The following is a 12,648-nucleotide window of genomic DNA, read 5'->3' on the forward strand; positions in this document are numbered from 1 at the left end:
ATAGAATTTATCGAACATTTATCTATATAAAAACAAGATTAATATTGTAGAAATTGTATTTCTAAAGATGCATATAATTCATATTTCATTTGGCAGACAATAAATATTCAGGAAGATATAATAAAAACAATTATTAATTCTAAAATGTGCATCAAATCTCAGCTATTATTAATCAGTTCGTTATGTAGCCTATTATGTTATTAAGTCTTAAAATAATAATTTCGAATTAGGCCTAGTATATAACAAATAATTGCATTAAAGTTTAGGTTTTCATGATGTCAGATAACGTATTGAATATGATGCTATATTTTGGGCTCTGACTTAATTTAACGATGGCCCTGTCAGTAGTAGGCCTAATGACAATATTTGTGCTTTTTTTAGCCATGTAGTAAAATAGTACTATTATTTTCAGTGTACAAAATGAGAGTCAATAAGATGTAGTAGAAGAAGAATAGAAGAGGAAGAGGAGGAAGAAGAAGAACTTAGCTTTTTTTTTTATAATAATAAATGTGTTGAATATATTGATATTGATTGTGCGATGAGGGTTTTTTTTAATATCTTTCGGTGTTATTTAAACATGCCAATTCTCAGAAAATATTTTCTAATTTTATTATATTACCACCTTTTTATTACATAGATCTTTTTCAAAACATAACTGCTTTAAAACATCATTTATATAGACCCATTAAAAACAAAAACCGCTCTGGCGTGCAAAATAAACGTTTTCCCCAGTTGTTGTGTGTGCGTGGTTCATAGAGCAAATTTTTTTTTTTTTATCGTAGACACTCACGCCTTGGTTTGAGTGGTGTGAGAAGATTTTAGATGTAGGCTGGAGTAGTACTGTACCAGTTTTAGTCCGGAATCTATCATGTATTGGCAGCCAATGTAGTTGCTTTAAAAAGGGGTAATATGATCTCTTGGTTTAACATGTTCGATAATTCTTGCTGCAATGTTTTGTAAGCAGGTGAGTCAATTTATTTGAAGAGTGGGAAGTCTGTACAAAAGTGAATCCCCATATCGATACGTGAAGTTACAAATGCGTGAATTTACGTGTTTTGTAGCTCCTTCGGTAAGGTATTTCCTGATATTACCTGATTTGCCCATTGTTATGAATATAGAAGAATGAAGTATTCAAAATTCCAGAAATGTGGTCTTTGAGATTCATCTTGGCATCGAGAACTGTGCCGAGGTGATGTAGTTATCTGTAAACTACCAATTTTGACACGGAATGTGTACCTTCTTACGCTGCACCTTGGAGCCAAAGACAATAATGAACTCTGTTAATTGATCATTCAGTTGAGTATCGTCATCACAGGAGTGAAACTGCAGATTGTGTCTTCGAACTATATCGTCCAAGGGGCGACAGTAAATGGAAAAAAGGATAGGACCAAGCACGCTTCCTTGTGGCACTCCAAACAAGAGGCAAGAGTCTAGATGATACAACATTAACAAGAGGCAACAAGGTGCAGAAGCCAACTTCTCTGGAGCCTATTTATTAAAATGCAGTGGCCACCGTATCAAAGTTGCAGACAAAAGTCCAGGAGAACAAGGGCGACAAGTTTACCTTGATCCATGGCTCATTTTCTACCTTTAAAAGTGCAGTCTCGACAAACATGGTGGGCGCGATATGCAGATTGAAACTCATCAAATATTTTATTACATTCTATGAAAGTTAATATTCTAGCTTTTGACCACACATTGTTCTTCATCAGGTGAGGTCTATAAAATGCTCTTTGTCTTTAATGTGTATTATCTAGACTAACACGGCTACCTTTTCCACTTCATCATTTATGGTTTATGAAATTTGGCAACTTTTTAGATACAAAAAGTGATATAGTATAAAGCGCTATGCATAATGTATCTGAATTTCATTATTAAATAAAAATTCCATATAAATTGCTATTACTATTGTTTTAAAACTTCTGATTAAAATATGTGGTAAAGACAAGCCAAACCAGTCACTCGTTGCAAAAGTCTATGTTGAGTTATTAACACAGGGTTAAAGAGTAAAATAAGAGTTATAGAATGGTAAAAAAAATCATTCAAATCCGACATTTACTTATGAAGTTACAAGCATTTAAGCATACATACAGCTGTTTATGAACAATATATGAGAAATCAGCCTTCAAAGTTTATGATTTCAGGCATTTCTCATGCAGAAGCTATCATAAAATCTTTAAAAAGTGTTGTTTTAACATTGAAATTGGGAAAAATATCAGCACTGCATGATGTATAGATATATAAACCTCAGTTTAGTGAAATAAAATAGATTTTTAAAAATTTTACATTCTAGCATGTTTTTGCTATTTTCTCTGAAACACAATTTGCGACGAGTGACTGGTTTGGCTTGTCTTTGCCACATATTCATTCTCAGTGAATGAGAAATAACAGATGTTTATAATTTAATTTCGTATAAATAGTAGTGAAAGTCATTGTCTCCACCTTCCTGTTTAGTTTCCAACATTGATGTGATAGACATTATTTTTGTCAAATAGAATGCTAACTTTATACTTACATTGTATTGTTGCAGCAGTATGAACTTACAATGGATGTGAAATGTTGATATTTTTCTAAATCCAAAGGGATCACTAATATTTAGTAAGCCTTACTAGTAGCAATATGTTTAATTCGAGTAGTCTGGTAAATATGGCTGCCCTTTAGAAGTGGGAATTTTCCACATCTTTATTTATTCTAGATGGTACTGCTGATTGGACAAAAAATAACAATACCAAAAAATATAAAAGCATGGGTTATACCATTTCGAGAAACATGCAATGATGGTTGATACCATTTTATAACTAGTAACCATGGAGGCCTCTTGCTTTTGACAAATTTGGCTCCCATTGTGAGATCGTCCATTGCACTCCTATAACCATTGAGGAAAACTATAACCATAACATGGCCGAAGGAACTGGGAGTCCGGGGCCCTTGCCCCCCCCCCCCTACTTTTTGGCAGAAAATATATAGATTTTTGTATGAACGGAAAGAAATGCAAGAAAATAAAAAAGGGAGAAGGAAGCGAGGGAGGGGAAAGAAAGAGAGTGTTTATCCAGTCCCCGACCAAGTTAGATTTTCTTACAATTCACATTGGCGGATCTGGGGGTCAGGGGTCCTTATCCCCTTCCCTTAGGCGATAAAAAAAAAAGATTAAAAAAAAAATAAAATTAATTCTAGACCCACCTTTTCAGGACCTGTGAGCTAATTTTTTTGTTATAAAAAGACACTCAGAAGTCGGGAAACTCATTTCCTGCCATCTAGGAATCAAAATTTTACTGGGGGAGAACCCCCGAGATCTTCCTTCTATTTGGGGTTTATCGATTCATGGGAAAAAGAACATTTAGCAATTACTCTTTTTTTTTTATGTATGTACACACACTTAACAGGTCTATTTAATTTATAAGAATGAGAAAGTTTACCTTGAATATTGAAGGATTTAAAGTCCTTAAGTCATTAATAGACACCTAGCTCAAAGTCGGAAAGCTCATTTCCCACCATCTAGGAATCAAAATTTTCCATGAGGAGAACCCCAGACCCCTCCCCCTTTTTCGGGCTTTTGGGTTCAAATTTTGGCCCCACACCACCCAAAATTTGAACCCAAAAAGTATCACCCACCTTGAGTACTTTCAAAGTGGATATGTACACTTTATAAATCATATTATTTATTATTATATGGGGTTTGCTGTAGTGTTAAAAGTTATTTCATTTGTTTTGTAGCTGAAAAAGTGTCCTTTTCATAGGGGTGTCCCAAAGGACATGTTGTACTATATTTTGTTTGCAATTAGACAAAGTAAAAACCGACATCATTTAGAAAAAAAAAAACCCATTTATTTATGTACTCCAGCTCCTTATTTCAATTTCACTTTTATTCAAAAACCTCAGAAACAGAGATATATAATACAAAAAAAACAAACATTCAATGTATCATATGGGTTTTTCGTAAAAAATGTTTTCTTCTAGTTTTTGAATTCTGTTAGCCTACAATTATTTTTTTACTTCAATGTGGGTAAATATTGTAATTTTTATTTCCTAAAATTTAATCTAAATTATAATAACACAAATGTTGTTGCTAAACTGACCAATCAGCAATATTTATTTTGGCCACATGCATAACTTAATGCTGAATAACGCATTCTGGTTTATATGTTAATTTTCGTTGTCAATGAAGTCTATTTTACGAACCAGCAGGGCTAGAAATTAGCGGTCGCCAGTGGCGACCTTTTTTGGTGTCGGGTGATAACAAATGTTTTGGGTATCGCCCAGTCTGGCGACCCTTACTATTTTGGATTGGTGAAAAAATAACCAACTACATTTAGCCATTTTAGCGAAGGCTAAAAATCATTTAAAAGTTTCAAATACTTGCTAAAATACATCGTTTTTTGTTTTCGTCCGAGCTCCATTTTTCGCCAATCATAGCCATGCAAAGTTTATTTGTGTTGTTGTATTGGTAGTCTAGCTGCAAATGTCATTGTTTGTTATTTGTTATTTTAAAGTGGTGGATGGAGTGCAGTGGCTGTATGACGACGACTATATGTAGGTGAATCACCTCATGTATGACGATTAAACGAAGGAACTATATTCACGACAGTCGGCTAGCTGGTGTGTACCCTGTGGGCGCAAACTGGCGACAAAAGTATACCTAAAGGCAGGTGACCATCGGGTACATAACGACTTCTGAGCTTGTTTATCCTTGGAGGACTACCTATGCTTAGGCCTAGGATCAAGGTCTGCATGCGATGGTGGTAGAAATGTCATTCATAATTATTTAATCAATGATTTCGTGTTCTCGCCTGATATGTAAAATACATTTAAGTAATGTGTGTAATATTTTAAGAATGCACCACGTGTTATTATGTTACACAGTGTAGGTACTGTAGAGCAGAATGATGGCCACCTAGGCCTAGTAGCATCTGCCAAGGCTAGGCCTGGCCTACTACTAGGCCTAGGCTACAGTAGGTCCAGATTGTAAGTCCTTGATCATTGCAGTGAAAAATTTGGGCCTATTTCCAGACGATCAGACCCAAGCCAATTTTGAATAATCCTTGTTGGAACTTTATGCCCTGATACATAATTATGCTGAAAATGCATAGAATACAGGTTTTCTGGCGACACTATTGTTCCATTAATTCCCAAAAGTAGGCTATTTTCCTTGCTCCACGATCTCCTTGCACCTCAAGCCCGTAGCCAGGGGGGTTCGTTGGGTGCGAACGAACCCCCCTTTTCATGAAGTGCCCTTTCAACAAAGGCTGACTAGCCTACACCTTGGGCCTACCCTAGAGCCTATCATCATTAAAAAAATGTCCTACTTTAATACCCAATTGTTAGGCCTACCTAGTAATATAAAAAATAAATGAAAATAGGGCATTTTCAACAGTTACAACATTATTATTTAATCAGTACAACCGTGTAGGGCTAACCGCCCAAAATAGGAACAGGGCAGGGCAGCAGCAGCAGCAGCAGAGCGTATCGCCGATCTTCCCAATACGATCGTCGGCCACCAAGTTATATTACTATGGATGCAATATTTTATTGTGCAGTATGACCATTTAGGCACCAAAACCTTGACTCAGAAATACCGGGATGGTGTCCGGCGGGGGATAGTTTCACACCTGTATATATAATAATACACTACAACCAACCATACAAACCATACTAGTAAATCATTATATTATACAGTATTATAATTATTACTGTGGATGCAATATTTTATTGTGCAGTATGACCATTCAGGCCCCGAAACCTTGACTCAGAAATACCGGGATGTATTTTTGCCTAACTCACAAAATTACCTCTTTAATATATACACTTTTTAAAAATGTATGGCCTCTCAAATCAATTAAGTAACACCTGTATGTGTCTAGAATGCTGGAGCTTCCGTGGGCTTCGCCCCCTGGACCCTCACCACGTCTTTTTCCCATGGACCCCACCGGGGGCCCGTGGCGACACCCTGGCCCCCTGCTAATGGTGCTCGCTTCGCTCGCAAGGGCCTTTTTAGTATCAAAAAGAACCCCCCTATGAAAATCCTGACTACGGGCTTGCACCCCCCCCACCCCGATTTCGTTCTAAACTAAAAGGAGAATACTTTATGTCTAGGCCTTTGTAATTTTTTCAACTTTTGTGTTATATTTAGAAAACTTACTGTATCTCGTTGGTGTGCTAACAATAATAATTTGCCTATAAAATAATGTTATTTTGATTGCCAATCTCTATGTGGTCTAAAATCACATTTTTGGGCCATAAAAACTCTTGTGTCGATCGTGAATAGTAATACAATGGATTTTTTCTCGGACTAATGATTTTGGTTAAAGACAATTATTACACCAATGTCATTTTGCTGGTTTTATTGATTTTGGGTTTTTTTTCGTAAAATTTCGGACCGTAAAAAAAATAGGACCAGTATAACCTTCGAAGGGCCAGTATAATTTTTTCCTTACTGGCCCTGCTGGCCAATGGTTTAGAGGTTAATTTTCAGCCCTCCACTGAAATGAAAATAACTCACTGAAAATTTGTACTCATTGTAGTGAACCAGTCGAATAATCTCAATATTTTAATATTTAAATAAAATATATATGATTATATTGATATTTCAAATTACATACAATTAAAATAGGTTAATAATCTTTCCTGAATTTCATTTAATGCAGCTTCTATATAGATTCTTTTAAAGTACTTAGTTTTTAAAAATTTTAGCTGAAATTTTGAAAACCTGTTATTTTCAAATTATGATTTATCCCATCATGCTTTTTTTCCAATATGCTTTTGAGCATGTTTAGCACCCAACCTAAATTAACCAACAATCCCAGTCAGGCATGCAGTCCCATATCAACAAGCTTCCTATATCCTGGTACACGTAAAGTCATCAACTAAAGAACAACTACGAGAGTTGGCAACGAAGCAAATAGTCAAGTGTTACAAATTGCAAATACGGTGAATAACTGAATGAACACTATAATGACAGAAAAAGCACAAAACTTTCAAAACCAATTCATGCTGTCTATTATTTTATTGTGCAAATATCCTGTTCTGGGTTTTGATGGCTGCACATTGGATACTGTATCCTGTAATAGGCTCATGCATATTGATGCAGTGCCTATTCATTACATCTCAGCAGACATGGAGCATATCTCATAGATGTTATGTAGTTCAAAATGCAAACAATTAATAACTAACTATAGTGATACTTACATAGAAGTTAATATTCTTTAAATCCAAATTGCAAGGTACTAATAGTGACAATATGTTATTGAAGCAGTGCTGGTAAATATGGCTGCCTTTCAGAAGTGGTAATTTTTTTGTTGAAGTCTTTTTCCCAGGTATCACTATCATGCCACACACTGTCATGAATAATTATGCAGTAGTAGTAAATATTGACACTAATACTCAGCTGTGAGCTTACAGTCTGCTACTATCCAATCACTGTTTGAGCTAGACCAAGCTGTAGCAGCTGTGGACAATTCATATCTTATTTTGTGTCAAGTTAAGTTAATAGAAGTGCTAGGGCAAGAAAATAGATCAGGGGAGGGGTTCAAAATATATTAACTATTTAACCATACCCATGCTAATATGTTTCATGGTAAAATGTTGACCTTTATGTTAATGCACTCAACTTTTAATTTTATACTGCTTTATGCTCAGTTGTTATAGTTGATCTGTGTGGGCTGTGAAAATTAGGGACTTTTTAGACAAAGATTGTAAGCTGGCCACTCACATGGGTTCTTGGTATATTTTTGCAGGCCGAAATTGCTGTTGGGCACTTTGCCCACCTGTGCTTTAAATCATATCCAATCATATCTTAGGGCAACTCTAAAACCACAATGTATTTAGAAAATTACTCGTTAGTCTCTGTAACATTAGCAATTGATACAGTTCTTAGAATTTAATATAAAGAGACTTTTAACATATGATACATATAGGCTTATATTTACTGTTTTAGCTAATTGTCTGTCATGTCAACATACTCTGGATGTTTCTGTCATAACAACACATAATAACAGTTTTTAATGCATTCATGAAGAATCAGTATGTTGTGGTTTCTTTATGCACAGTAGTGATGCAACCATTTTACAAGTTGAGAAAACCACTTTTTGGGAGATTCATTTTAATGAGCTTTCTTCAAATCCAGCATTAGTCACCAAAACAAGAAAATGACTTTTTGATATATTTATCTAGTACTCTGGCTTATATTATAATAGAACTTCTCTTTATCTTCATATATAATGAAAATATCAATACTTCTTTTTTGTCTTACAGTTTCCTTGAACAAATCACTTGGTCCATAACAGCAATAAAGCTCTTAACATTATATAAGGTAAGATAGTGTAATACTTTAATTCATTTTTTGTTTGCTTATTATTATTATTATTATTATTATATTAATATAATGCTGAGAAAATCATGGCTGGATATCTGTAGGGATAAAAATATGAAATTCTAAAGTTAATAAAAAGAACCAGAGCTTTCACACAACACTAATGCTTCAACAGTGGTGAGTTTTATATGAAACACATGATTCATATAAAAAAAAACCTAATTTCAAAAATACTGGTCTTCTCTCTGAAGTACATGTCATTTAATTTATAAGGTTCTGTTTTGTGTTCATCTTTCAATCTTCACCTTTATGGCATGCAGTGTGTCTGTGTAGTAATTAATTATATGTTTATTGATACAATGTATTGTGTGAAGTTGTTAATAGCGTAGATACTGATATTGTATTATAACAATATTTATTATAATATTAATTATTATAATAACTATTTATTATATTTTTATTAATAATGTTATTGTATTTATTGAGGAATCCTAAATAAAAGCTTTGTACACTGACGTAGTGTAGATTCTAATATAACATTATTATAATGATTATTTATTTTTTATAATATAAATTATTATAATTATTTATTATATTATTATTTATAATTTTATTATTTATTGGAGAATTCTAATATAAAAGTTTTGTATACTTTGGTAGTGTAGAATCTGATATTAAATTATTATAATAATTATCTATGTTATAATATTATTATTAGTAATTTCATGATTGTATTCATTAGGAAATCCCCAAAATACAAAGCTTTTTTACACTTAAATGTGATGATAGTACATGTAAGTATTCAAATATCCATTGTAAAATGCAAAATTTCTGTAGCACCTAGTCTTCAGCGCAAAATATGGGTTGCTTAAATTACAGGTTAATAATAATAATAACAGCTGTGAAATTTCAAACAAATGTGACAGGATGAAGATTTGTTATTAGTTTTCACAATAATCAGTAATGTGACAATATGAGTTGTCTAACAATATAACCAAAGATCCTGATAGAAAAGTCATTTGTTGATACTTTAGGCCTATTTATTTATCAGCCTATAGGCCTATGATAAACTTCTGTAGTATGTTTGTCTATTTCCATATTTCCATATTTAGGCTAAATTTTCATAGCAACTACAGAAGTTCTGCATACTCAGCTTGAGAAGTAATAAGAAAAACAAATTTATACAAAATGACAAAGTTCAATTTAAATTGCAAAAAAAAAAAAAAAAAAAATAGATTAAAAAAATTTACAGTGTAATAATCTACAGCTCTGTCTTACTACAAAATTTAAGTAAAAAAAGCATCAAATAAAATGTGATGGAACAATATTATTATAATATATCAAACTGCCTAAAAAAATTGTTGATAAAACTGAATTATCAAATCTGATTGGTTGGTGTGATTTGTAGTATTTGAATTGGTCAAAAGGTATTTTCTATAAAAATTGAAAAAAAAAAACCATTTTGACAGATATCACCAAAATAGTTCATGTTCAACTTTTCTTGATGCAATTTGAAATTATGTGATATGATATCATCATGCCCATATATGGCCACATCTCATTTTTTTTTGTCACATAAGATTTGATAGACTAGACAGGGCTTTATGCTTAGAGCATATCACACTTGTTAGGCCGGCCTAGGGTCGGCCCAGGGCTGCCTTAAATACAGCCGACTCAGGGCCGACTCTAACAAATTTTCTTTTTTAAGTCGGCCCAGGGCCGCCTTACGAACGTTCACATTTCTCCTTTGGGCCATGACATGTATTTGGACCAAATTTACTACATATAATTACAGTCCAGCGCGCACGTTCCGGTTCGTAGCCAAAGAGGCTGTTTATTCACTTCCGGTGTCATACGTCAAATACTGTACAACAAGTTTCTGTAATGTGAATACTTATCATTCTCCCTTGTTAATTTAAAGTTATCCTATTATATTATATTATTTCATATTATGTGTCAGTTATATATATATATTTTTTTTTTAAACACAAAAACAATATACTGCAACACTTTCAATTAAATCCATTCCATGTAACATCTTTCTATCCTTCTATACTGTACCTACTGTATCTACTGTATCTTTTCTTCATTTAATTTCTACTTTAACCCTTTCCTATTAAAGTAACATTCTTCAATTAACCTCCTCCTTTTTGTTCTAATTCTGCATGATCTTTGCAATGGTGCTGGAACATTAATTTCTTGCACTACCTTATTTTTATCATTTAATACCACCTTACTTTCTGGTGTATCATTGTCTAACATTTGATCTAACAATTCTTCAATATTATCCTCAGTTTCTGAAACATTTGCCATTCTGGATCTAATTTGATTTGTATGTCTGTTCCAAAACTGTGCACCAACTTTAACCACATATTTTAAAGGACCTTCTTCTCAATTATTGTCCCTGGAGCCCACTTAATTTTGTGACTCCCATTGTTTCTAAAATCTCTCACATATACTAGTTCCCCAACTGAAAAGGTTCTAACTTTCTTGGTAGACTTTTCCATCTCCTTATGCATTTGATTTCTAACAGTTACCTGTATATTTGGTCTTGAGTTCGCATTAAGAACAACTGAGCAGGTGATTTCTTAGTCAGGCTGTGCTCGGCATTTCTATATGCTAAGAGGAATTTACTTAACCTTGTTTGAATCGAACACTTATCATTAACTGCGGCTTTTAAACCTTGCTTCATAGATTGGACAAATCTTTCGGCCTGTCCATTAGTAGCCGGATGACCTGGACAGGAATACTTATGAATTATACCATTAGCTTTCATGAAATCTTTAAATTCTGAAGCTGTAAACTGAGTTCCATTGTCAGAATCTACAATTTGAGGAATACCCCATTGACTAAACATTTGTCGGAGTACTTCAATTGTACTCATGGCTGTCGTCGATTTCCTTATTTTTACCTCTGGCCATTTACTAAATGCATCAACTACAATAAGGAACTTAGTCCTTGGAATGGTCCAGCAAAATCGATATGAATTCTTTACCAGCGCACCCGAGCAGGTAACCATGGATGCATAGGTACTGTAGCTGGTCTACTTTGTATACGTTGACAAGGATCACATGCCTTAGCCAACCGTTCAATTTCAGAATCAATATTCGGAAACCAAATGTATGAATGAGCGATGCTCTTCATTTTTACAACCCCAAGATGACCACAGTGCAAATCATCCATGACCCTACCACGGAGCTTTGAAGGAAGTACCACTCTCTCCCCCCATAAAATACAACCATTCTCAATCGATAATTCACTACGTCTTAAATAATATGGCTCTATGGCTTTATCATCATTTGATATCCAACCATTCATTATTAAACGTTTCACTTTACTTAGCTGAATATCCTTACTAGTCATTTTACTTATTTCTTCAGCTGTGATTGGTAACGCATTTATCGTGTCTATAAAGCTAACATTCACATCTATGTTTATTTCCTCTGCTTTATCAATTGGTAACCTGGAGAAACAATCTATGTTAGCATTTGCCTTGCTACATCTAAATTCAATATCATAATTGAACCTGGCAACAAATAATGCCCACCGCTGCATTCGTTCTGCAGCTAATACTGATCATAGACCTTTCTTTGTGCCAAATATAGTTACCAAAGGTTTATTATCAGTTATAAGTGTAAATTTTCTTCTGTAGATATATGGATAAAATTTCTTAAGTGCGAATATAATTCCTAACGCTTCTCGTTTGTTTTTGTTCTGCTTTAGATAATGTGTGCGATGCAATTTTTACGGGAGGTTCTTGCCCTTCAATCATATGGCTAAGTATGGCACTAACACCATACGGTGAAGCATCTGTCGCAATTTTGACTGACAAGCTCGGATCAAAATGTACCAAAAAACCTGAATTAGCCAATGCCATTTTTGAACCTTCAAAAGCTGTTCGTGCTTGATCAGTCCAAATGAATGATTTATCTTTACTTATCATTGCATACAATGGTCTTAGCAATGTAGCTAAATTTGGTATGAATGATTGATAATAGTTGATCATACCCACATAATGATCTCATTTGTCCCACATCTTGTGGAAGAGGAATTTGCAGAATTTAGGCAACTTTAATGGGACTCTTATGGACACCATCTTTATCAATGATATGCAATGATATGCAACTGAATCATGCATGAAATGACACTTATCATGTCTTAATTTGACACCTTCCTCTTCTAATCGAGTCAATACCTTTTCTAAATTTCTTAGATGTTCAACATCATCTTTTCCTGTGATGATTATATCGTCTAAATAAACCATCACTTGGTCTAGACCCACAATAATTTGTAGCATGGCATTTTGCCAAATTGATGGAGCAGAACTAATACCATACACAAGG

At 33.9% G+C, this 12,648-nt stretch overlaps 2 protein-coding genes across 2 annotated transcripts in view; both read right to left on the reverse strand.

Annotated features, from left to right (window-relative positions):
• Positions 1–2,670, reverse strand: part of LOC117100349 (E3 ubiquitin-protein ligase TRIM71-like) — a 17,928-nt gene extending 15,258 nt beyond the window's left edge. The window contains exon 1 of the mRNA XM_033240009.1: positions 2,516–2,670. The gene's annotated coding sequence lies outside the window, so the exon portion shown is untranslated. The remainder of the gene's footprint in view (positions 1–2,515) is intronic.
• An 8,168-nt stretch (positions 2,671–10,838) lies between these two features.
• On the reverse strand, positions 10,839–11,189 carry LOC117100340 (uncharacterized protein K02A2.6-like). Its single transcript, XM_033239999.1, has one exon. The coding sequence runs from the start codon at positions 11,187–11,189 to the stop codon at positions 10,839–10,841; it is 351 nt and encodes a 116-aa protein (XP_033095890.1).
• Between the last annotated feature and the right edge of the window lie 1,459 nt (positions 11,190–12,648).

This window comes from Anneissia japonica, unplaced genomic scaffold (assembly GCF_011630105.1).
Source record: "Anneissia japonica isolate Jap-2015-1 unplaced genomic scaffold, ASM1163010v1 scaffold287991_len637273_cov151, whole genome shotgun sequence".
Taxonomy (NCBI): domain Eukaryota; kingdom Metazoa; phylum Echinodermata; class Crinoidea; order Comatulida; family Comatulidae; genus Anneissia; species Anneissia japonica.

What these genes read in the sequence shown, in the direction of transcription:
- LOC117100340 (XM_033239999.1), bottom strand. Translation starts at nt 11,189, where the DNA reads ATGAGTACAATTGAAGTACTCCGACAAATGTTTAGTCAATGGGGTATT.